The sequence below is a fragment of the Pangasianodon hypophthalmus genome, chromosome 11, assembly GCF_027358585.1.
Source record: "Pangasianodon hypophthalmus isolate fPanHyp1 chromosome 11, fPanHyp1.pri, whole genome shotgun sequence".
NCBI classification, from domain to species: domain Eukaryota; kingdom Metazoa; phylum Chordata; class Actinopteri; order Siluriformes; family Pangasiidae; genus Pangasianodon; species Pangasianodon hypophthalmus.
In genome coordinates this window covers 3,171,363-3,193,905 of record NC_069720.1, presented here as the reverse complement: position 1 = coordinate 3,193,905, position 22,543 = coordinate 3,171,363, and the positions used below count along the sequence as shown (strand labels likewise).

The following is a 22,543-nucleotide window of genomic DNA, read 5'->3' as shown; positions in this document are numbered from 1 at the left end:
ACTAGAGTTCTTTGTAGATTATTCTGTGACAGTTCGTACTAATAGTCGTGTGGTTTTCTTTCTGCAGCTCAACCTGCAGGAATACCCGAGATCCTGAAAAAGAGTCTGCACAGCTGCTCGGTACGAGGAGGCGAGGAGGTGTTTATCATCGGAAAGAACTTTCTCAAGGGAACCAAAGTGATATTTCAAGAGAACATCTCGGGTATGATGCCACATCTCTTTTTTTTTTTTTTTTTTCTTTCCCTCCTCGCCTAATCTAAATTTATAAATGTTTCCTATTAGACTGCTTGTATGCAGTCTGACGTCTGTTTTCGTCTTCCTCACAGATGAAAAGTCCTGGAGGGCAGAAGCTGAGATCGACATGGAGCTTTTCCATCAGGTACAGAAAAGCATGCAGAGTGTTTTTTCCTGCTCTGTCTGATCCATTGATGGCGTTGTCATTATTGCTTCCATTCCTGATGTTATCTACAGTTTGCTGTCCTGGTTACTCAAAAATAGAATGCGATAAAAAGAGACGGGACATTTCTGTGAAAACTGATAACATTAAAATTCGAGGTGTGAGAGAAGCCATCTGTTTGCAAAGTGACTAAGCTCCTGATGTCAGCTCTTTTTAAATTTATATAGATACAGATATAGATATACGCAGAACTCTTACCACAATGTTAAAAATTCCAGTTTTGCATAATTATGTCATGTGTTAATGTAAAGATAGAATAATGCAGATATGCTCTCTCATATATCAAAAGCAACCAAGACAACTGACAAGGCTTATGCAGATAGTGACATAAAAATGGCTGTTATTTTTCATACATTTTAGATTCACTTTTATTCATTTTAGCCATTGCTTTTATGGGGTCCAAAAGTCTGAGACCACTTCGAAAATCTGGGATTTTTTTTTTTTTTTTTTTTCATTTAAAATTGGAAATAAACAGAAGATTTTAGAATTTAGAAATATTTTAAACAAAGAAAGTAAATCTTCAATATTTTGAATGTTTAATATTAAGATTCTGCAATATTTCTAGGTCCCTATTTAAATGTAAGCAAATTTGTGATATTGACCATGTTAACTGCTTTGAACAAAAAGATTTTCCTCTTCTATTGAATCTTCCTCTCTACTATTGAAGCACATTTTTAGACAACACTCTGATGGATTTGATCTAAAATGGACCATAAAGTTTTGCACAAACTTGTGGAGTTTAGGCCAGCTCAAGTGCACACTGTCATTAAAGCAAAAATAGGACATAACAAATATTAAGAAACTCTGAAATTCATGTAAATATTTCAAAGATTCTACTTTTCACTTAGGTTGTTGTCAGTAATATCATTTCTAATGAAAATTATTGTATTAAATTAGAAAAGAATGTAAAATAGAAGCATTTTCAGTAGTACTCTCAGACCTTTGGACCCCACTGTATATGTGTACACATTCAGTTCAATTTCATTTGCATATCGCTTTTAACAGTAGACTTCCCTGAGACGGTGTGGGGAAGAAACCTTGAGACACAACATGGAATCTGTCCCCTTCTGGGTGACGCTAGATCATAAATCATTACAGTATACAGATGTAGAAAAGTAAAGATAAACAGTACTAAGTGTGTTGAAAGGATGTTCAGTATGAGCAGATCTTTATGATTACAGCAGCAGCTCTTAGGTACAAATCCAGTATCCAGGTGAGATTATACACAGAAACAAAGGTAATTCTTCGGCGTAAATTGTTTTTAGAAAGTGCGAATCTTTAGGGTATCCATGTTAAACTGGAAAGTAAGTCAGAAGTAGAGAAGCTCAAACCTTGTCAGTCTTTCTTGGTTGTTTTGTCCTGTATCGTGTAACTAGAATGACTTGAGATAGCAGTAGATATACCTCATTCTATTAAATACCTTCCTAATATAAGAGTAGTGTGAAACTCTACTATTATACTAGTAGGAATGATAATAGGATAATAGGAGTACAACAGGAATTTCCCTCAAGGGATCAATAAAGTATGTCTATCTATATAAACTCGGTCACACCGGATTATGCTCTGTACTGAATCCTATTAGTAAAACAGGAGTGCATCTACCTATAAGAGAGACAGGGATACATTTCCAAAGTACCCCTATAATGAAGTAAACATATGATTGTTCAAAAAACAACCATTACAATATAGAGAAAAATAAGGCAGCACAAGAGGGCTGAAAAAAGGCCCACAGTGCCATCATGTGACTGGTTTGACTCATTCTAGCCATTTGACTATGATATTAGACCATTTTGATATTAAACCATTTTAATATGTGTTTGTGATATTAAACCATTCATTATATAGTTGTAACCAATTGTCTCTGTTCATTGTCATTACCACCAGTCCACAACTCTTTATATGAGACCATTAAGTTTTTTTTTTTTCTTCCCATTTAGAATCATCTTATTGTCAAAGTTCCTCCATATCAAAATCTTGCCGTTACCTCTCCCGTGTCTGTTGGGATCTATGTGGTGACTAATGCTGGACGTTGCCACGATGTGCAACCATTCACTTACACTCCAGAGCCAGGTTTGTACACTTATGAGGTATTTTGCACTAGACTTAACTGTACATATTCTACATTAGAAGCCATTTCATTAATCATTCATTTGACATACTTATAGTTATGGATGTATCTGTGAAGAAAGAGACCGGGCCTCCAGGCAAACCCTGTTCTTTGGAACAGATAAAAGGTAAACCTGAACGGTTTACAGTTATATTGCTAATTTGATAATATTAGATTACTGAGTCAGTGCATTCTCTGAGTTTTTTTGTCGTTTAAAACAGTAATGGAAAGTGCCTTGCTCGTCCCTATCTTGCCTCTCGTCAAAACAGAAGACGTGACTCCAATGGAGGTCTCCAGTAACTCAGCATCCTTTAAGGTTATTTTCAGTAAATGATGCATTGTAAATAAATGCATATAAGTGATATGCTGTACACAAAAACAGTAGCCCTACTGAATGAATGTTTTTCTCTCCTACTTGGTTACTCCACAGACCTCTGATCTTATGAACTCCGCCCAACAGACCCTAGAAATGAGCAACATTTCCACCAACAGCACCACATTCGCAAACTCTGTAGCCTGTCAACCGGAAGAACAAGAGCAGCCTCAGAGTTCCGTTTTCTCCAACAAGGAAACATTAAACAACATTCAGAAACAAGACACCACCCAAAACAACTCCTTCCACGTGTCTGGGAAATCTCTGCTCCAGCAAGGGGCCCAGCAGTTCCTCTTAGACAGTGACAGTCTAGCCCAGGAAAGATCAGGGACCACAACTGGTACGTTGGTGGGGATTGCCCAGATGGACGACAGCCCGCAGCACCAACTCTCTCTCCTGCCTCCAGATGAGGTGGCGCAGCTCGAGCAGGCGGTGCGCCAGCTGCAAGCGAAAGGGTTCTGCAACATCCAGCTTCATTCAGAAGATTCACTAGCCAAGAAGCAGCAGCACCAGCTTCAACAGAAGCAAATCCAGCAACAACAATTACACCAGCAGCAGATGCAGCAGCAGCAGCAAGTCCTGGAGAACCTGCAGCATCATCTTTTCCATCCCCAGGTTCCAATGCAATGCAGTCAAGAGCAGCAGGGCTCTTCTCAGGGCATGGTGGAAAACAGTAATACACTCTTCCAGCAACCATCTCCACAGCAGCAGCAGCAACAACAGCAGCAAGCCGTCATGTATCACCAAGCAAAAGATCTCATCTCCATTCAATCTGGATTTCTTCAGCAAGCAACCTCTCATTCTTCTTCTCCGTTGTTTCACACCTCAAACACCTTGGCTGAGGCCCAGTCCCCTCAAGAGGCTCTTTTCCACACACAGAAGACTTCACCCACTCAAGAACAAGTCCAAGCCGCCCTTTTCCAGAACACCATGAACGTTCTTGACGGGTCCAACTTGACTGCAGAACCTCAACGCTCTGCAACTAGTATGTTTCTCTCCCAGAATGCCTTACCTGGTCAACTTGCAGGAAATAACAACCAGTCCCAGCAGCTAGCTTTCCTTAACTCTATGCAGACATCTGGCCTTGAGCCACAATCTGTGTTCCAAGCCACAAGCCAGCTGTCCTCCATTCAGCAGAGCACACCCATGGAACAGCAATCCCCACAACAAGCCTCGCAAACTCCGCCAGGCTCTCTGTTTCAGAGCATCCAGCAATCACCAAATAACAAGCACCAGGCCGGATTGCTCTATAACTCCCTGAGCTCAGGAATGTCTCCAGAGCAGCCGCCGTCCAGCCTCATGTTCACTGGTCAGCCTCAGATGCCTTCAATGAATGCCACAAGCCTAATTTCTCCAGAGCAGCAGAACCCATCACTGTCCTACCCCCAGAACGGCATGATCGCCGTCAGGCAGGAAGTGCCATCCGAGCCCATGTCCTTCCACGATCAGAGCACTGTTGTGGATAATCAGTCTGCGAGTAAGCAACAGCTGTTCCAGGATCAACAGCCAATGCAGCTTGCACCGGGTTCAGGCACTGGCACTCAGCCTTCTGTGAATCTCTTTATAGCCCAGTCTGACATGCCAAGAATGCCACATGCGTCACAGCATGCCTCGCAGGAGGTGCTTTTCGCTGCACAGGGCAGTGTGGCAGGACTTCAGACCACCACCTCGTCTCCGGTACAGCAACCTGGATCCCTGTTCCAGACCACAGTGAATGGAAGCCTCAACCAGCCCAACCAGAACCAGCGACCGAACCTCTTCCTTTATGAAATACAGAATGGTAAACTTGATAAACATGTACAGTCTGTTATAACTGAACTACTAGTAAGAGGAGCATGGGCAGATAGCGAGCCTGGGACTAACAGGTTCTGTATTCAGGTTATCAGTTTTTAATTAGCAGTTAGTGATTTTTTTTTTTTTTTTTACTTTACTCATCCAATAACGAGAGAAGGAAAAACTCTACGTCCTATTGACTTTCTCATGAACAATTTTCATCTGATATATTTAAGTGTAACACCCCTCAAGTGGTTCATATATTTCTTGGTGAGTCAAAGCACCTCGATGCAGTGCAGCGAGCTACTCTTTTCCAAATCACGCCTCCTGCTGCACTGTCCGATCAAACCAAGGACGATTTTTACCACAAATGTTCATCAACTTGAACGGATGCTAGACAGTATTTCCAGAATCGGGAATACTAAGGGACATCCGTTCGAATTCCTGATTCTGGAAATAATGTCTAGCGTCCATGAAGCACAAAAATAAGTGTAACGCTAGCACAACACACACAGTCACCAAAACACATCAAGCAAAAACGAACACAGATTCAAATCAGGCTTTCAATCTTTTTGTTGAGGATGTAAACATGATACTTCACCACCAGAGACATTATCAGAATATATAGCTAAAATAGTCCTTTATTTTCCATAGTCTATTTTAATGCATATAATTAGCATGTCATACTGTTGAATTCAATTATATATATTAGCTGAGGTCATTGGATTTCCAGGAAAGCATAACAGGGCAGCACATTAGAGCTCTGACCTGCACGGTGGGCTAGCTAATAAATCTATGATTTTTCCATATCTGAAAAAGGATACCATGTGGCCTAAACGTGTCTTCTTAGCTCTTAAAGGTCCTGATTTTGTTCTCTGTTGTAGAGTGTGGTCAGATGATGAACTCCCAAGGAAGCAGACTCTCAAACCAGATCATTGCCATTAGCCAGAACCAGAGAGAGAGTGAAGGGGCGATTCATTCCTTACTCAACTCATCCATGAGCGAATCCGGAAATGTCCAGAATCCCCTCACCACCTCCCAGAACATGGAGAAGATCGATGACCTCCTTGTGAGCCTTCAGGAGCAAAGCAACAGCCTCTCTCGCTCATACTAGGACCTTACAGACCCTACAGGTAAATGATTAATAAAAAGCATACTGAGAACTTTCAGATAGAATGTTTTCATCAGGAAAGTTTGTCCAGATTCCTATATACAGTCAAGGGCAAAAGTTTACACCCCCACCACCAACACCAACGGGTTTCAATGGAAAAAAAAAATCAATATGTACCTCTATTTTTAAAATTAGAAAATGAAATATGTGTATATCTTGCAACAAGACAACAATCTAAAACGAACATTAACAAAAAATATTTAATAAATAACTGCCCATGCCTTTCTCACTGTTGATATCTGATATCTTACTTGTAATTTGTCCAACATCAGTGAAACATACCACACTAAACATGTTGCTAAATAAGTTTGTCTTCTCCATTTTGTTCTCTTAATACACTTATTTTATTTTTCTTGCAAAAAAAATAACACTGGTTTTTTCCCTCCACACACACAGGCTTTTAGAAAACAGCGGAGGAATCCCGATAACTTCGACGTCTGCTGTGTGAATGTACAGTTTCGTTAATGGCAAGTGGAAACGTGAATGTCACGGAGCTTGTGGTGTTTGTCTTTAGCTGTAAATGAAGCATATCTTATAATAGAAGCACTTTTGTGATATATATATTTTTTTTTATGTAGTTGCATCAGCAACTAAGTACACAAATTTCTGTGTGCACCTGTGACTGATGCAATATTTATATTTAAAAAAAAAAACAACCCTAACTTTCACATTAATCAAATAATGAAAGAAATGCTTAGAAAAAGAGAAAAGTTGAAACACTTTGTATGTTTTGCCCCAGTAGCACTTTTGCATTTTGTTTGCTTTTAGTCTCAACTAAATTTATGTGACTTGTAATTTGTCGTTTTCTGGTTATGTTTAAATGTTCACACTCTTCATACACAAACACGTCTGAAAACTACGCATCCATTTGTGCATCACTACATGAAATAACATACTCACTACTTTACGAATTCTAAAATACGGACATATCTCACTAAATCATGCTCTGTGCTGGATTTGAGTGTTTATTAGCGTCTGGAACGCTGATAATCAGCAGTAAAACTTCATCTCCCTGTTCAGTAAAGACAAGGTTTTATGGTGTCCTTTTCTTTTCTTTTCTTTTTTTTTTTTTATGAAGTTCTTGCCACACTCAAGAAGGACACAAAGTTTATTACGCATTTAACCTTGTTATCCTTGTAAATACAACTTTTACAGCAGGATATTATCGTTCAGGGAAGCAGAGGATGAGTCAAGGCCTCGACTCCAGGTCTCGGGTTAAGTCGGCGCCTTTTACACTACAAAAATTCTGGCCAGTTTTATGGCTCAGAGGGTTGATGATGGAAAATAAAGGCTGCTATGTCATGAATGAAAGTAGAATATCATGCAAGTTTACTGCCAAGCTTGTTGTAAAGCTGCCAAAATGATCTTTTACAGAGATATCTGGCTAGTGAGTCAGAAGGCAGAATGTGTTTTCTTTTTTTTTCTATGAATATATTTGCATACATTACAAGGGCCCCGCTCTGTGTAATATTAAAAGCAATAGCTCATTTGAGCTTTTACTGAGATAATTACCGTCAGATTGCTTCTTTTTAGGACTTTTTATTGCTAGTTTTGAATAGTGACTATTCAGACCTCTGTTTAGGTGGAGGAGTGATCTTTTAGATCTTTAAAGGAGCCCTGTGTTAGGGGAAGAGCTGTGAACTTAACCTGGAGAAAGAGCTGTCTGTGATTGGCCTTCATCTCTGTACAGGACAGATTTTCAATTAATTGTTTGTTTCTGTCATTAAATATTTATTTGGATATATAACCATATTTTCTCTTTTGCCAGATTTTGAAAACTTGTATCATATATAACTTATATCTCCAAAAACATTTTCAAATGGGAGAAAAAAAAAATGGCCTTTGTTGAATTTGTTTTTAAAATCTAAAAAGTATCTATATGTGACCATGGATCGTAACATGTAAATTGTTTGTTTGGTTTCGAAGTTTTATTTCCATCTGATGATGTACAGATTCTGATGTTTTTGCTTTTACAAGCTTTCTGAATTAACGGTTGCTAGAACAGATTTAACTGCTGTACTGAAATAGAAATGGATATCGTGGGACTTTTTTTTTTTTTTTTTCGTAAACCAAGAAAATGTAACAAAATATAACATTTATGACCTCATCTGACTTTGGACCAATCACATCTTTTCCTTTGTGATTTTTTTTTTTTATTTGTCTACATAATAGATAGATATATACATATAGATATATATGCATACATTTTATATATATATATATATATATATATATATATATATATATATATATATATATATATATATATAATTATTCTGTACAGATGAATATGTACTGAATATCTTTATCTTTACTCAGAATATCTTCAGTCCACCTTTAACTTCAAGCAGCTATGCAGTTAAACTCAGTACTCACAATGTTTTTTTTTTGTTTGTTTTTTTTAATTATTTCTTCCTTATGTATTCAGCTTTCTTTTTAACAGTTGGGAACCTATAGCATTGTAAATGTTTTTTTGTTTTGTTTTGTTTTGAATTTGTTCTTTACTTTCTGATAGCTATTGTGATATTGTTGGTAGTATGTTCCTACTTGAGGGGAAGAAAAGCTCAGAAATAACACTAAGTTCTCAAAAGCCCAGTTCCCACAGCGTCACTGCGACCTGTATGATATGAAATGGTTTATTAGAAGTAACCTACATGTGATGTGTCCTGAGAGCCAGCCCAGCGCGTGTTGAGGTAAATCTGGTAACATACATATTTTATTTGCTTTGTTAAAAAAAAAAATGCAGTCTACATAAATATTTTGTTCATCATTTATGCATTTGTCTTCTTGTATTTTTTTCTGTATGCTTGGTGTTATCAATAAATATTATTGATAAAATTGATTGTTTCCTATAGTGTCTGTGTGGATGGATGGATGGATATTTTCCTGTAACATTGTCTTGGAGTGTTTTATTCCTCTTATACCACAGCAATTTGCCAAAGCTAATCATTTTGACTTATTAACAAACAAGTTATACTTTTTAACTGTTTATTTATAGTTGCATTAATGTTGTGTCCATGTAACAAGTCAGTTCTCTTTTTGTGTGTGTGTGTGTGTGTGTGTGTGTGTGTGTGTGTTTGAAGTTACTGAGATTTACTTTCGTAAATGTTAAAGGAGCAATAGTTGATTTTTTTTTCTCTTTCTTGTATAAGTAACCTGGAAAATATATAAATCATGATTTAAAAAAATAATGCATTAAGTCATGGCCTGAGCAGAAGTGTATCAAGTGGCTGAGAAAAGCTGTTTGGAAAACTGACTTCTGGTCCAGAATGCTTGTTTGTGTTTGGACGCGTCTCGTGTCCGTCATTTTATGAACGCTCTACGGTCCACTGTAGCTCCTGGGGGTGGAGTTTGGTGAAAATGGCTGGGAATCAGGGGAAGGGCTGAAGGAGTTCATAAATAAATTCAAATGTTGAACCTACATACTTAATCATTAGAGAGCTAATCTTACCTAATGGACCTTTAAATAAGTGTTGACTATAGTCTGCTATAGAAATGATAACATATTTGAGACTCATAGCTGCACTAGTGTCAGAGTTGCTGTTATAGAAAATTAACCAGCACCTTCTGACCAATCAGAATTGAGAATTCAACACCACTGTAGTGTAAAAGCCTAAAGTTAATGGACAATGGATAACAACAACAACAACAAAATGATCAAGAGCACTCAAGAATTGGTTAAGCTGTTGGTCAAATTTATTATTATTTTATTTATTTTTAAAGAATGGTACAGTCTGGGCCATGTCTTACACATCCACAGAGAAGAATTGGGTGAAGATCAAACTCAGAAATGAATTAGCTTTCCAAACAGCACTGAGATATCCAGAAAAAAACCTTTTAACAGACTGAGGTCAGAATTGGGGTGGCAAGGCTTTTTTTAAGGGTGTTATCTGCCCCTTGATGCCACCCCGTGGCCACGTCACTGAAATGAGGGGTGATACTTTTACTCTGACAGCTCTGTGGATTAGCTGACAGGTTTGTCGTCGCTGAGGGCTAGCTTCACTTTTTATAGCGGTGCCGGCAACTTCTTCGCGCGTGGATTGGCCAAATATATGCGCAAGCGAATTTTCTGATTGGACGGCTAAAATTCTATCCAATCATATCACAGGAGGCGGGGCTTATCGAAAGCCCGTTAGGAAGAGAAAGAAAGAAACCTCGCGCGTGAGGTGTTTGGTAGCAGCGCGGAGACTGGGACAAGATGGCGGACGTGGTGGCGGATGGAGAGAAACTCAGTAAAAAGTATGCGAATGGTCTCTTATTTACTGTGACATGAATGGAAAGAATTACAGTATGGATTGAAGAGGGGTGAAATGGGGAATTTTGGTAGACGTGCAGCGTTTTGCTGGAAGATAAAAAAAAAACTTTCGGTTTTTAATCGGAAACATCTGCTGTAATGAATGATGCTATATTGCATTTTAGCTTAGCACAGCTAACTAGCAGCTTAGCTAAACATCTTAAGGAGTTGAGTGTAAAGAATGCGAATTAAACAGGAGCAGTTTAAACTACCTAGCTAGCTATGTAGCTAAGCACATACGTGCCATTAGCTAGCAAGTGTGCTTATCTGAATCTTATCTGCTTCCGGTGTTTAATCGTGTTCTGCTGTCACGTGGTCTCGTTATGATCGTAATTACAAGTGTCTAACTTGTAAGAAAAAGTCGTTCAGGTTAGTGCCATGATTTGAAAATTTGTCTTCTGTTATCTTCTGATAACCAGAGCACGTGTGTTGGGAAAAACATGCATGTCTATGAGCTGTCCTTGATCTCGGTCCTTCACAGCACCTTCTCCTAATTAAAGGTGCAATAGTCGATTTTTTAAAATGTCTTTCTTGAACGAATAACCTGGAAAATATGTAAAGCGTGATGAAAAATAATGCCTTAAGTCGTGGCTTCAGCAGAAGTGCATTAAATGGCTGACAAAACTCGCTTGGAAATCTGACTTCCGGCCCGGAATGCTTGTTTGTGTTTGGATGGGGCTCTTGTCAGTCATTTTATAGACATGTGACTCTGCGGTCCTATGTAGATCCTGGGGGCGGAGCTTCGTGAAAATGGCTGGGAATCAGTGGGAGGGCTCAAGAAGTTATAAAATGTTTATTTATTCCCAATTTTAAACTATTAGACTAAAAAAAATAATATTCTGGTGGTTTATTTGAACCATAGAGCTTTTTTTTTTAATTCCTGAACTTTCCATCACCAAGTTGCTGTTATTTATAGGCAGCTTGTTTTTCATTTACGGATCTTTTGGATTAAAGCTGTTCAATTGGGACTGATCTACATAATGTCCCAAAGTGGATAATCATCTGATGCCTAACTAGTTAGAGGTGTATTTTTTTCTCCTGAGTGACGGTGGTGTGCTGTAAGATAATCCATGTCCTCTGTTCATATGCAAGACTTATGCTTTGTCCATCAACAACACAGCATAAAATATATAGTTTCAGATCAGTATCACCTTGATCAGCTTCATCGAAACATCCCTGAAGTGTGTACTGGAAAAGTGTGAAGCCTTCGCATTCTCTCGATTTTTATCATACTTGCAGCTCTGCCTCTGTTCAGGGTGTGTGTGAGCAGCAAGACACTCCTAACATGGTACATGACATGATGTGAATATGATCCTAATTTGAAATTTGTGTGAGCCTAAGACTCAATTCCGAAGGTTCCCTGGTTAGAAATGAAGAACTGCCTAGTGAGTATTTTACTGCTTTCCACACAGAAATCCCAACAGACCAAGAGCTCAGCTGTATTTAGTAACAGCCAGGAACAGATTACAGCTGTGCCACTCGCTCCTGGTTTCAGTATCCAGACTCCTGAGTGTTGCTCTGCCTTTGATTAGTATGCTAGTAAACTTAGAAAAGCTGTTATATTGCTGATGATTGATCTAGTAATTTATTATTATTTGATATAGATAGAAACCATACACCGATTAGTCCATATTATTAAACAATAATGCCAAAGAGTGTGAAATTACGGGTTCTGCTCTCACTGGCAACTTTAACACCTGTACACCTGCGCGTTCGTGCAATCAGGCAATCATGTTCCAGCAGAGCAGTGTATAAAATCAGGCAGATACAGGTCAACACCTTCACGTTAAACATCAGAACAGGGGAAACTGTGATTCTAGTAACTTCGACTGTGCCATGGTTGTCGGTGCCAGTTTGAGTATTTCAGAAACTGCTGATCTGCTGGGATGTACACGCCCAGCAGAGTTCCCTAGTGTTTACACAGAATGGCTCAAGAAACAAAAACATCCTGTTGGTGAGAGATCTGTGAGCGGAAATGCCTTGTTGATGAGAAAGTGAAGTGAAGTGACTTGTGGCCAAGGATGGTGACCCATACTCGGAATTTGTGCTCTGCATCTAACCCATCCAAGTGCGCACGCGCACACACACACACACACACACCGTGAAACACACCTGGAGCAGTGGGCAGCCTTTTTTGCTGCAGCGCCCGGGGAGCAGTTGGGGGTTTGGTGCCTTGCTCAAGGGTCTCACCTCAGTCGTGGTATTGAGGATGGAAGAGCGCTGGTCATTCACTCCCCCCACCTACAATCCCTGCTGGACCTGAGACTCGAACCCACAACCTTCAGGTTCACCTTCGGGTTGCAAGTCTGACTCTCTATCCATTAGACCATGACTGCCCGCAGCAAAAAAAATAATAAATAAAAATAAATAAATAAATAAAAAATAATTCAGAGGAGAATGGCCAAACTGGTTCGAAGTGATGGAAAGATGACAGTAACTCAATTAACCACTCTGTACAACTGTGGTGAGCTGAAAAGCATCTCAGAAGGCACAACACGTTGAGCCGGCTGCAACAGAAGATTACACTCCTGTCAGCTAAGAAAGAACGAGTTTTACGAGTACATTTCTCACACACGCCTCAGCTGAAGTTTTTTTTTTTTTCGTTTAATTCTGTGCAGTGTGAAAATAAACTACATTACTGTATTGTGGAAACGTTTTAGATGATTCGTAGACGTGGGAGGTGGAGATACAGAAATGAGTCTGACATGTGCGTTTTCTTGGTTCAGGACCTGCGCATCATGTTGACGCTGGTCAGAGCAGCCAGGCAGCCCGTGTGCCGGGCCGTCGGGTTACGGGTGCAGAAGTTTGCGCCCCACGTTCGGCAAACGGTGCCTTCGCTTATTGAAGGATGTCGCTGGAGAGGTGACAAAAGGTTGGTGGTGTTTATGTCTAATGTGTGGGGGGGAAAGAAAAAAAAAAAAAACACAACCAACCTTTTGTCACTAGGGCTGGGCAATATGATGATGTTGTATCAATATTGTGATAAATTATATCACAGTATACTTTTTTTTTTTTTTTTTTTTAAATAATAATAAATGCAAGCTCTAATTGAAAGCAGCTGAATTGAGGGTTGTTTTTTTTTTTTTTTTTTTTAATTTTGTACCAAATTTTGTTTTTAATTGTTCAATGTAAAATTTTTCCCCCTGCTTTTCAGTTTGAGGTAGTTTTTTAAAATAGATATTAAATAAAAGTATTTTCATTTTAGTTTTTCAGTTTATTTTGATGGAGGTAGTTTGCAAACTTGTCTATCATGATACGGTTATGTATCAAGTATCGTGATGTGATTGTCATATCGCCCACCCCTGCTTGTCACCCCATTGATTCTTTGTGCACCATTTTGCATCATGATCTCATTGTTGTGGCTTTGAGTCACAGAAACTCGTCTGTGTTTCAGTGAGCTGAAGAGGCGCATGAAGGCGGAGAAGAAGGCTGCGGAGAAGGAGGCCAAGCTCAAGGACCAAGCGCAGCAGAATAAGGAGGCGAGTGATAAGCAGGAGCAGCATGTGGACGGAGTGGACGAGGAGACACTGGACCCCAACGTGAGTCATCTGTTATTGTGGATCAGCAGTTCAGAAAGGGCTTGACTGTAAAACAAGTTGAAGCGAATGAATGTACATGACATTTTATTTTGTTTAACTTGAGCATCTTAACCCCGTTTCAGTGACCGTAACAAATTTAAAAAGGAATTTCTTTCAGTGATCCAGGAAACCTTAAACTCGAAGCCTCCTCTTCATCACATTTATAGCACAGTGCTGTTGAATTCTCAAATCTGGTTGGTCAGAAGGTGATGATTCATTTTCCAAAACAGCAGCTCTGACAGTCGTGCTAATATTAGTTCTAATACATTATCGTTTCTATAGTAACAACTTCTGCACAGGGACTTATAATGTGGAGGCATTATATACTCCATATATTATAAGTCTAGTAAACAAATTTAAAAATATGTTATTTAAACCTTATGATTGTTGAGATGAAGTTTTCTGTAAGGTGATGTTTAATATTTACGGAAGGAGTCTCCAGTGTCAGTGCTTTGTGATGACACTGAAAAGTCTTCAGGACAGAGTTTTTTACGCATTGCAGTTTGTAACAACGACTGTTTATAGCTGCTATAAAGTGATGTCATTAGGTATTTATTTATTTAATCAATCAATAAATAAATAACACTAGTAGTTAGAACCCAGATACATGCACTGCTTTATGGATCACTTCAAACTGAAACGTCTTGTCATCACTTGTTCGTGTGACCGATATCCATGTTTTGTCGTTATAGCAATACTTCAAGATCCGCACGCAGGCCATCCAGGCTCTGAAGGGAACCGCTGAAGACCCCTATCCCCACAAGTTTCACGTGGACATGTCGCTTACTGAGTACATAGAGAAATACAATCACCTACAGCCCGGGGAGCAGCTATCAGACGTCGTCCTTAACGTGTCAGGTAAAATTCTTGACGGTTTTGTTGAGAGTTCAACTCTGGATTTTTTTACAAATGTGTTTAACGCTAGTTGTTTATCAGGTCGTGTCCATGCCAAGAGGGCCTCAGGGGCCAAACTGCTCTTCTATGACCTGAGAGGAGAGGGGGTCAAGCTGCAGGTTATGGCGAACTCCAGGTCAGAGACTCGTGCGCGCACACACACACACATATGTCCCAGTGTTCCTCAGTTGCACATTAATTAATAAATTGCACGGTGCTTTGGTTCCACGCAGGAATTACAAGTCAGAGGAAGACTTCGTTCACATCAACAATAAATTGCGCCGAGGTGACATCATCGGCGTTCGTGGTAATCCTGGGAAGACAAAGAAAGGCGAGCTGAGCATCATCCCCATAGAGATGACCCTGCTGTCTCCGTGTCTGCACATGCTTCCTCACCTGCATTTCGGCCTGAAGGACAAGGTCAGCTTTTTACACACACACACGCACACAAACCACTTTGTTATCCTGGGTGTTAATTGAAATTATAAAGGGTGAAAGTACAATTTTGTGTCCTTGCGAATCTTAGGAAACTCGGTTTCGTCAGCGGTATTTGGATTTGATCTTGAACGACTTTGTGAGGCAAAAGTTTGTGACCCGCGCCAAGATCATCACTTACCTGCGCAGCTTCTTGGACCAGCTTGGTTTCCTTGAGGTGAGATTACAATCTACTTCAGGGGTGTAGAAATCATTTTAGGTAAAGGGCCATACGTTACACTTTATCCAGTGTCAAATGGGCTGGAACAAAAAAAAAAAAAAAACACTTCAGTAGACAAATCAAATATCAGCAATTCCTTTTAAATGTGATAATCTATTAGCATTTATCTGAAAGATACAAATAAAAATGTAAAGTTTATTTTAGAACGACATAGTTACAGTGTTACAGAATTTTTATTTATTTATTTTATTATTTATTTATTTTTTGGATCCCCCTCCCTCATTTTCTCCCCAATTTTGTGAGTTTCCTTCTATTAGCTAAATCTGCCCTATCACCAGCTACCAACCTGGAAGGGTGGAGCAAACACATGCTTCCTCTGAGACACGAAGCTCCACCCTTTCAAACTGCTGCTCATGCTGCATCACAGAACAGTGTAACACACTTGGAAGAAAGCACTATCTGCCCTCTTTTGAATACACAAGTTCACCGATGCCTGTGATTGGCTAGTGTTGCTGTGATTGGCAGGAGAGAGAGAGATGGCTGTGGAATCATTGGGATTCGAACTTGAGATCTCCTGACAATAGAGCAGTAAAAGCATTTCTGCATTACCGGAGCTCCAATTCTTTTTCCAAATTTTTTTCAATTCGGTTGTGGTCCCTTTTTCCTGATATTAATTTTTTGGACTGGATTTAAACCTTTATTGTGTTATAATGCACTGAATTCTCTGATCGCTCATTAACGTCACTGTGTTTTAGGTCGAGACTCCGATGATGAACCTGATTCCTGGAGGCGCAGTGGCTCGACCTTTTGTCACCTACCACAATGAGCTGGATATGAACCTGTACATGAGGATCGCGCCCGAGCTTTACCACAAGGTACAGCACTAAACTAAGATCTGAAGGAAACGTACAGAATGAGCTGCCAGAACGATGCTCATGGTTGATGTTTCTCCTTATAGATGCTGGTGGTTGGAGGTATCGACCGTATCTATGAAATCGGTCGTCAGTTTAGAAACGAAGGCATTGACCTCACTCACAACCCAGAGTTCACTACGTGTGAGTTTTATATGGCCTACGCTGACTACAATGATGTGATGGAGATCACTGAGAAGCTTCTCTCAGGTTTGTGTTTTACTCAGAGAGTACTTGAAGATTCCTCCTGCTAATCTAGAGTCAGCTGTTTTTTTTTTTTTTTGTTTGTTTTTTTTGTTTTTTCCATTTCATGATTAAGACAACGTTTAAACAAAAAAAAGTGTTCAAATACGAACACTTGCAAATATTATTAATAATATGAAATTAAATTATTTATTGAACACGGGATTTTGTCAATATATTTGCCGCCATTTTATAAAATTATTAAACTGTTTGAGGGTGTGCGTTTGCTTGACATCATGGAGGGAGAGGAGAACTTTTTTCTAACTTTTCATCATCATCACAGCCAGTACTTTGCTTCACTCATTTTCTTTGCTACAGTGAAACACCAAACTTTTTTTTGTTTTTGTCATTTAGTCTGATTTGGTTCATGTTCCTTTGCCGTCTAGTGTACACATTGCCGTTATCTGCAGTAAGACACAGATTGACAGACGCAGAAGTATAAATCAGACTTTACAGACTTTATTACAGTGTAATAAGATGTTTACATGCCACATCTGTGCAAACAGTCCCGATTTTCTGATTACTTGCTGGAGATACAACAGAGTGTGAATCTGCTTTACTCTTATGACCTCTATCTTTTACAGGAATGGTGAAGCACATCACAGGAGGTTATAAGGTCACCTATCACCCTGATGGACCAGAAGGACAAGCCTATGAAATCGACTTTACTCCTCCTTTTAAGAGAATCAGCATGACCCATGATCTGGAAAAGGAGATGGGAGTGAAATTCCCAGCCACTGACGCTTATGATTCTGATGGTACATGATATAATGGAGCATGGCAATGTGTATAAAGTGTTCATGTCTGGTGAAACAGCTCATTTTAAATGATATGACTCAACATCTGGTTGATTCAAAAATGTTAGTTTGGCAGCAGTTTTGAGTTAAAAGAAAAACGAGATGCCATACTGCTGTTATTTGCATCATTTTGGTTCTCTTTTTGTGCAGAAACCCGCAAATTCTTTGATGATTTGTGTGTTCAGAAGGGAGTGGAATGTCCGCCTCCAAGAACAACAGCTCGCCTCCTGGATAAGGTTATTTATTTAATTAACCAGGACTTAACATTGCTGTGTAACACAGTATTAATCAGAGTGTTAATGTCTCTTACAGTCAGATGCATGGAGGGACAAGCACAGGCTATTTGTATTTTATGCAGAAAAGTAGGCTTTGTAGGTGTAATTAATAGATAGTAAGCTTTTTAGAAAGCAGTTACTAGCGTCTTTTCTCTCATCTACTGACCAGAGAAAGAATAACAAGCCACTGGAATGACTTTTTAACAAAGCAATTTTTTAATTGAGGTGTTTGTTTAAACGTAACATTTTCCAGTCACTTCATGTTACATAGTGGAGCAAAACATACTATTGCTCGCTATTCGCCACCTGCTGCACTACACACATCAACCAAGGAGGTATTCTGATCATCAGGAAGAACTACTTTTACTGGTTGTAGAAATAACAAACATTTTTAATGAAGTAGCACCACATGTGGAAAGAAGACGATTAGCCGGCATTAACGTATTTAATTAAATAATTACCACATCATATTTTAGGGTTAAATTACATTAGTTTTATCAGCATGTTAGAGATTTCACTTACCCCACTGGATAGCTAATGGATTTATGATTTGTCCATCCCCTAAGATATACTGATTCTTGCTAGGTCTGAAAAATGCACCAGTTAGGAAAATAATAGCAATTGGTTCAATCTGAATAATCACTTTTTATTTGTGTAGTGTTCATCTTTTTTCTTTTTCCTTAATTCCTGTATTGCAGTTGGTGGGAGATTTCCTCGAGGTGAAATGCATCAGCCCTACGTTTATTTGTGACCACCCTCAGCTCATGAGTCCACTAGCAAAATGGTGAGCACTTCTACAGTTCCACTGTTAAGACCTCGGGTTATCAGCTAGAGTGGTGTAGGAACATTGATATGGAGGTAGTGTGCAAGGGTAATGGGACAAAATGGAACAAGATGGCAGCAGTAATCAGGACTGGTGTGGTAATGTGTATTGACATTAGCGTATAAGTAATGAAAAAGGAATGATTAAAAAACAAAGCATTAGCTCTGTGAACACACATGCAGATCAGTCAATTAAAATTTTATATACTTCTCTCCTTTCAAATAACTCACTGGCTTCAATGATGGAGAGGTTGTGGGCAAATGTGATCGCTCATTCATCAGAAAAAACTTTTGCAGTGCAGAGAACAGTGTTTGGAATCCACTTTAATGAGTTCATCAACATAATGTCCTACTGTGAAGGTTTTCTTTGTGTAAGACTGTTTATTGGGAGGGGCCAGTGACAGGAATGAGGACTGTGGGTAGATGGCAGGCATGTAAATGGGTTGAGGTTGGGAGCTGGGACAAAATTTTGCCCTTATGCACCTCTCTGTTCTCAGTTCCAGTCCTGGGGAACCTGTGCATTTTTGGTATTTGACAAATCACACCTCTTTCCATTAATTTCGACAAGACCCAACAGTGCTTATGCATAAAAATGACACCTTCATATATTAAATAGACTTTAAACAAGTGATCAGACATTAGTCATTAGGCAGATGATCTGGGCAAAGATTTAGTCATTAACAGCAGTGTGGAGGAATATGGAGGAGAATATGATCTAGGGGTGTAACTATACATCGTTACGTATTGTGAAAATGTGACAGTGTGCATCTTGGAAATGCCATATCACCATTCTATTAATTATTCATGTAATGCAGTTGCACTGTTTGAACACCCGAGGTCCCAATCTGGACGACCCGTAGAGTTAAAACGTATAGAGAGCACACTGGTCAGGTCAGTGCATTCTTTTGTGGAGAGCCTCCGAGACACATGAAGTGACCGGTAGCTCTGGATTGCAATGACCAACATGTATTATATGTTGTATGGTTGCATAACCACGTTATAAAGGCTAAAAAGAGCTCTCCATTACTTTCAAACACCACCGTCCCCATGCCTCTGTGATCTACGGTGCCCGAGAAAGGGGCCAGGGAAAGTGGGCATTTTAGCCGACTTTGGAGCTCTGTTTCTGCTACATAGTTCGTTATGTTTCAGTCTATCATTTTCAAAGTCCTCAGGTCAGACACTGTTTATTCAGTTAAAATTTCTAGGATGACTTATAAATTTATTTATTTTATTTGCACATTGTTTTGTATTGTTTTTGATTCAGATATAAAACAGGAGTCTTTTCAGTCATAATTTTTCTTCATTCATATTGTGTTCAAATTTTCTGAGAATCGAATTAAATCAAATCGTGAACACAATATCGTGAATAGAATCAAATCGTGACCGGAGTGTATCGCCACACCCCTAATCTGATCATGTTTACAAGCATAAATGAGCATGTGTGAAGGGAGTGAGGAAACTGAGGAGTGCACTGGAGTCAAGAATTCCTTTCTAAGATTATCTGTGTAATTTTTAAACTTACATACGCTGTCTCCTCATGTTCCTACAGGCACAGATCCCAGAAAGGGCTGACTGAGCGTTTTGAGCTCTTTGTCATGAAGAAAGAAATCTGTAACGCCTACACTGAGTTGAACGACCCGATCAGGCAGCGTGAGCTCTTTGAGCAGCAGGCTAAGGTGAGAATATTTGAGGCATTTGATACCATGTGTGTGTGGTTTGGTGGTTGTGTATGTAGATATGGATGTATGTGACTTTACTGTCGTCGATTTGAACAGGCGAAGGCAGAAGGTGATGATGAGGCCATGTTTATAGATGAGACATTCTGCACAGCGTTAGAATATGGTCTTCCACCTACTGCAGGCTGGGGCATGGGCATCGACCGCCTCGCCATGTTCCTCACTGACTCCAACAACATCAAGGTAAATAAATGAACAATCTGTTTTTACAGACAAAAACACCACAATTCAGATCAGTTTTGTGTTCAAGGGAATTTAACCTTTTTATCCCAAATTTCTGCATTTACTGAATCTGAATGTTCTTAAGGCTTTATTTATCTGCATTTATGTTAATTTATCTTACATTTTATGGATTTGTCTTGAGTTTAGATTTACAGTCATTGATTTTTGACTTTTTCAGGCTATTCTGAACATCTATTTTTTTTTTTTTTTTCGTTTATTCATTCATAATTTGTTGTTCCGATATTATAAGGGGGAAAAAATGCAACCCAAGGAACATCATTAAAAATCAATTCACCAATTTTTTTTTTTTTTTTTTAAATTACATTTATACCATGGTGCTGCTGAATTCTGGCTTCTGATGGTGATTATCTATAACAGCAGCTCTGACAGTAGTGCAGCTGCAAATCACAGGTTTATATTAATGCATTTGTTCTAATAGGTTGTCGTTTCTGTAGTAACAACTCATTCAAAGGGACTTGCATCTCAGTAACATGACAAGCTGCATTTTTTTTTTTTTTTTTTTTTTTTTTTTTTAAATTGTAATTTAAAAAAAGAGAGGCTGTTAAAGGAGCTACTGTTTATAGCCACTACAACATTTTGTGTGGGCATTCGATTACATTAAATGTAACTATAAGCAGATAAAAAGTATGATTTTTTTTTTTTTTTATTCTTTAATTAAATTATAATTTAATAGGTTGTGATTAATGTTCAATCAGAGGAACAAAACACTTCGGGACATTGTGTTATTGGAAAATAATCACCTTTGGTGATGGTTGACACACTACCCCATCGCTGATTATTTTCCTACAACACCACATCCCAGCGTGTTTTATTCCTTATGTAAAACTCGGACATGCGTCAGCTATGCTTTATTTGACTTCTCTGTGAAATACTCGTGCTGAAATTTTGAACTTTTGCTTGATTTCTGTTTGAAATGAACATGCTGGTTGGTTTTTGTGTTGCAGGAGGTCCTTCTCTTCCCCGCCATGAAGCCTGATGACCAGAAACCCGCCCCTCCAGCAGAGGGCACTTCTGTTTAACACTGTGACCTGTGATGTCGCCTGATCAGAAATCAGTGCCACGGTGATGAGAGCGAGAGATGATTCATCAGCACCAGGGTTCATGTTTCTGTCTGACTGTGCAGGTTACTGTTAACGATTGATGTTTATGTTCTGAAGGATTTCACGTTGACGTAAAAGGGAAGTATATCACTGTCTTTTTTATTCATTTAGGCAGAAACAGTGAACCCCAGTTTTGTTTTTTTTTTTGTTTTGTTTTTTTTTTACTGCTGCTTTGTCCATTGTCAGTTCACATCAGGTTCTTACCCTCGAGCAATCAAGAAGATGAAGATTCAAATTCAGCCATATTTTTCTGTAATAATGGTTTTAATACCACCTGTCCTCTGTATTTTTAATGATCACAAAATTGGTCATAGGAATAAACCTTCATGTGCGTGATGAAACCGTCTGAAGTTATTTAAGCATCATGGCTGAGGAGTAATGACATGCATTTTTGGTGCACTTTTGGACAAAAGCTCAAGTCTAGTTTTATAAAAAATGGGTAACATCAGTGAGCCTTAAATACAGGGGCTGGTGAAGTATCAATATCATCGATACTGTGCTTATTTTTCCCATCAGTGTGACTTTGCCAGGTAATGTTGTAGGGTGTAATAATGGTGTGCAGGATGAGAGCTACTATTCTTACACCATCTTCGTCATCTGGTACAGGTCATACACACCAATATAATTCTTGATATCCATGTGTGCAAAGTCTCACTATACAATACACTATACAAGTCTCACTATACAATACACAGTACACTATACAAGTCTCACTACAAAGTGCAAATTTCTCCTTTTACAAATACGCATGAGGGCAATGCTTTGAAAAGTGATCAGGACAGTAGTATTGGTATTGCTTTATATCAGATTGAAAAGGCACACAGGGGGCAGATGGACTATTTAATGGCTGGAAAAGTCAGTTGGAAGGCATTTCCTAATAAAATGAAATGTGTTTCAACAGCGGTCAGTTTAGGTTAAAGAGCAACACCAGTAATTCACATCCATGTTGTCATATCCCCCTTCGTCAAACTGTTTTGGACACTGACATAATCAATAAAGGAGGACTTTCCGATAGAAAGAGCCAATCTGATAACAAGCAGCAGAGATACTAAATGTGTTTACATGCACAAGATAATCAAAAATTCCATGCACTTCAGAAATCAGGTAATAGAAG

At 39.0% G+C, this 22,543-nt stretch overlaps 2 protein-coding genes across 7 annotated transcripts in view; both read left to right on the top strand.

The window, feature by feature from the left end:
• The window catches only part of nfat5b (nuclear factor of activated T cells 5b), a 50,128-nt gene extending 42,184 nt beyond the window's left edge, over nt 1-7,944 (top strand). For all 5 annotated transcript variants that reach the window (XM_026930806.3, XM_053238072.1, XM_026930807.3 and 2 more), the window contains 8 exons: nt 68-202; nt 327-379; nt 2,395-2,527; nt 2,623-2,691; nt 2,786-2,880; nt 2,995-4,717; nt 5,595-5,843; nt 6,278-7,944. In XM_026930806.3, coding sequence (XP_026786607.3) covers nt 68-202; nt 327-379; nt 2,395-2,527; nt 2,623-2,691; nt 2,786-2,880; nt 2,995-4,717; nt 5,595-5,824 — 2,438 coding nt within the window. In that variant the 3' untranslated portion in view covers nt 5,825-5,843; nt 6,278-7,944. The remainder of the gene's footprint in view (nt 1-67; nt 203-326; nt 380-2,394; nt 2,528-2,622; nt 2,692-2,785; nt 2,881-2,994; nt 4,718-5,594; nt 5,844-6,277) is intronic.
• Nucleotides 7,945-9,961: 2,017 nt separating this feature from the next.
• kars1 (lysyl-tRNA synthetase 1) lies at nt 9,962-21,770 on the top strand. 2 transcript variants are annotated; one of them, XM_034308872.2, is made up of 15 exons: nt 9,980-10,120; nt 12,902-13,047; nt 13,570-13,714; nt 14,446-14,611; nt 14,690-14,783; nt 14,881-15,067; nt 15,174-15,299; nt 16,058-16,177; nt 16,261-16,423; nt 17,041-17,214; nt 17,404-17,489; nt 18,227-18,312; nt 19,900-20,026; nt 20,126-20,269; nt 21,274-21,770. In XM_034308872.2, exons 2-15 carry the CDS (start codon nt 12,914-12,916, stop codon nt 21,346-21,348), a joined length of 1,827 nt encoding a protein of 608 aa, XP_034164763.2. In that variant the 5' UTR covers nt 9,980-10,120; nt 12,902-12,913; the 3' UTR covers nt 21,349-21,770. The 2 variants fall into 2 exon arrangements, with proteins under 2 accessions (XP_026786455.1, XP_034164763.2); XM_026930654.3 differs by lacking the exon at nt 12,902-13,047 and having other exon boundaries at nt 9,962-10,120.
• The last annotated feature ends 773 nt before the right edge of the window (nt 21,771-22,543 follow it).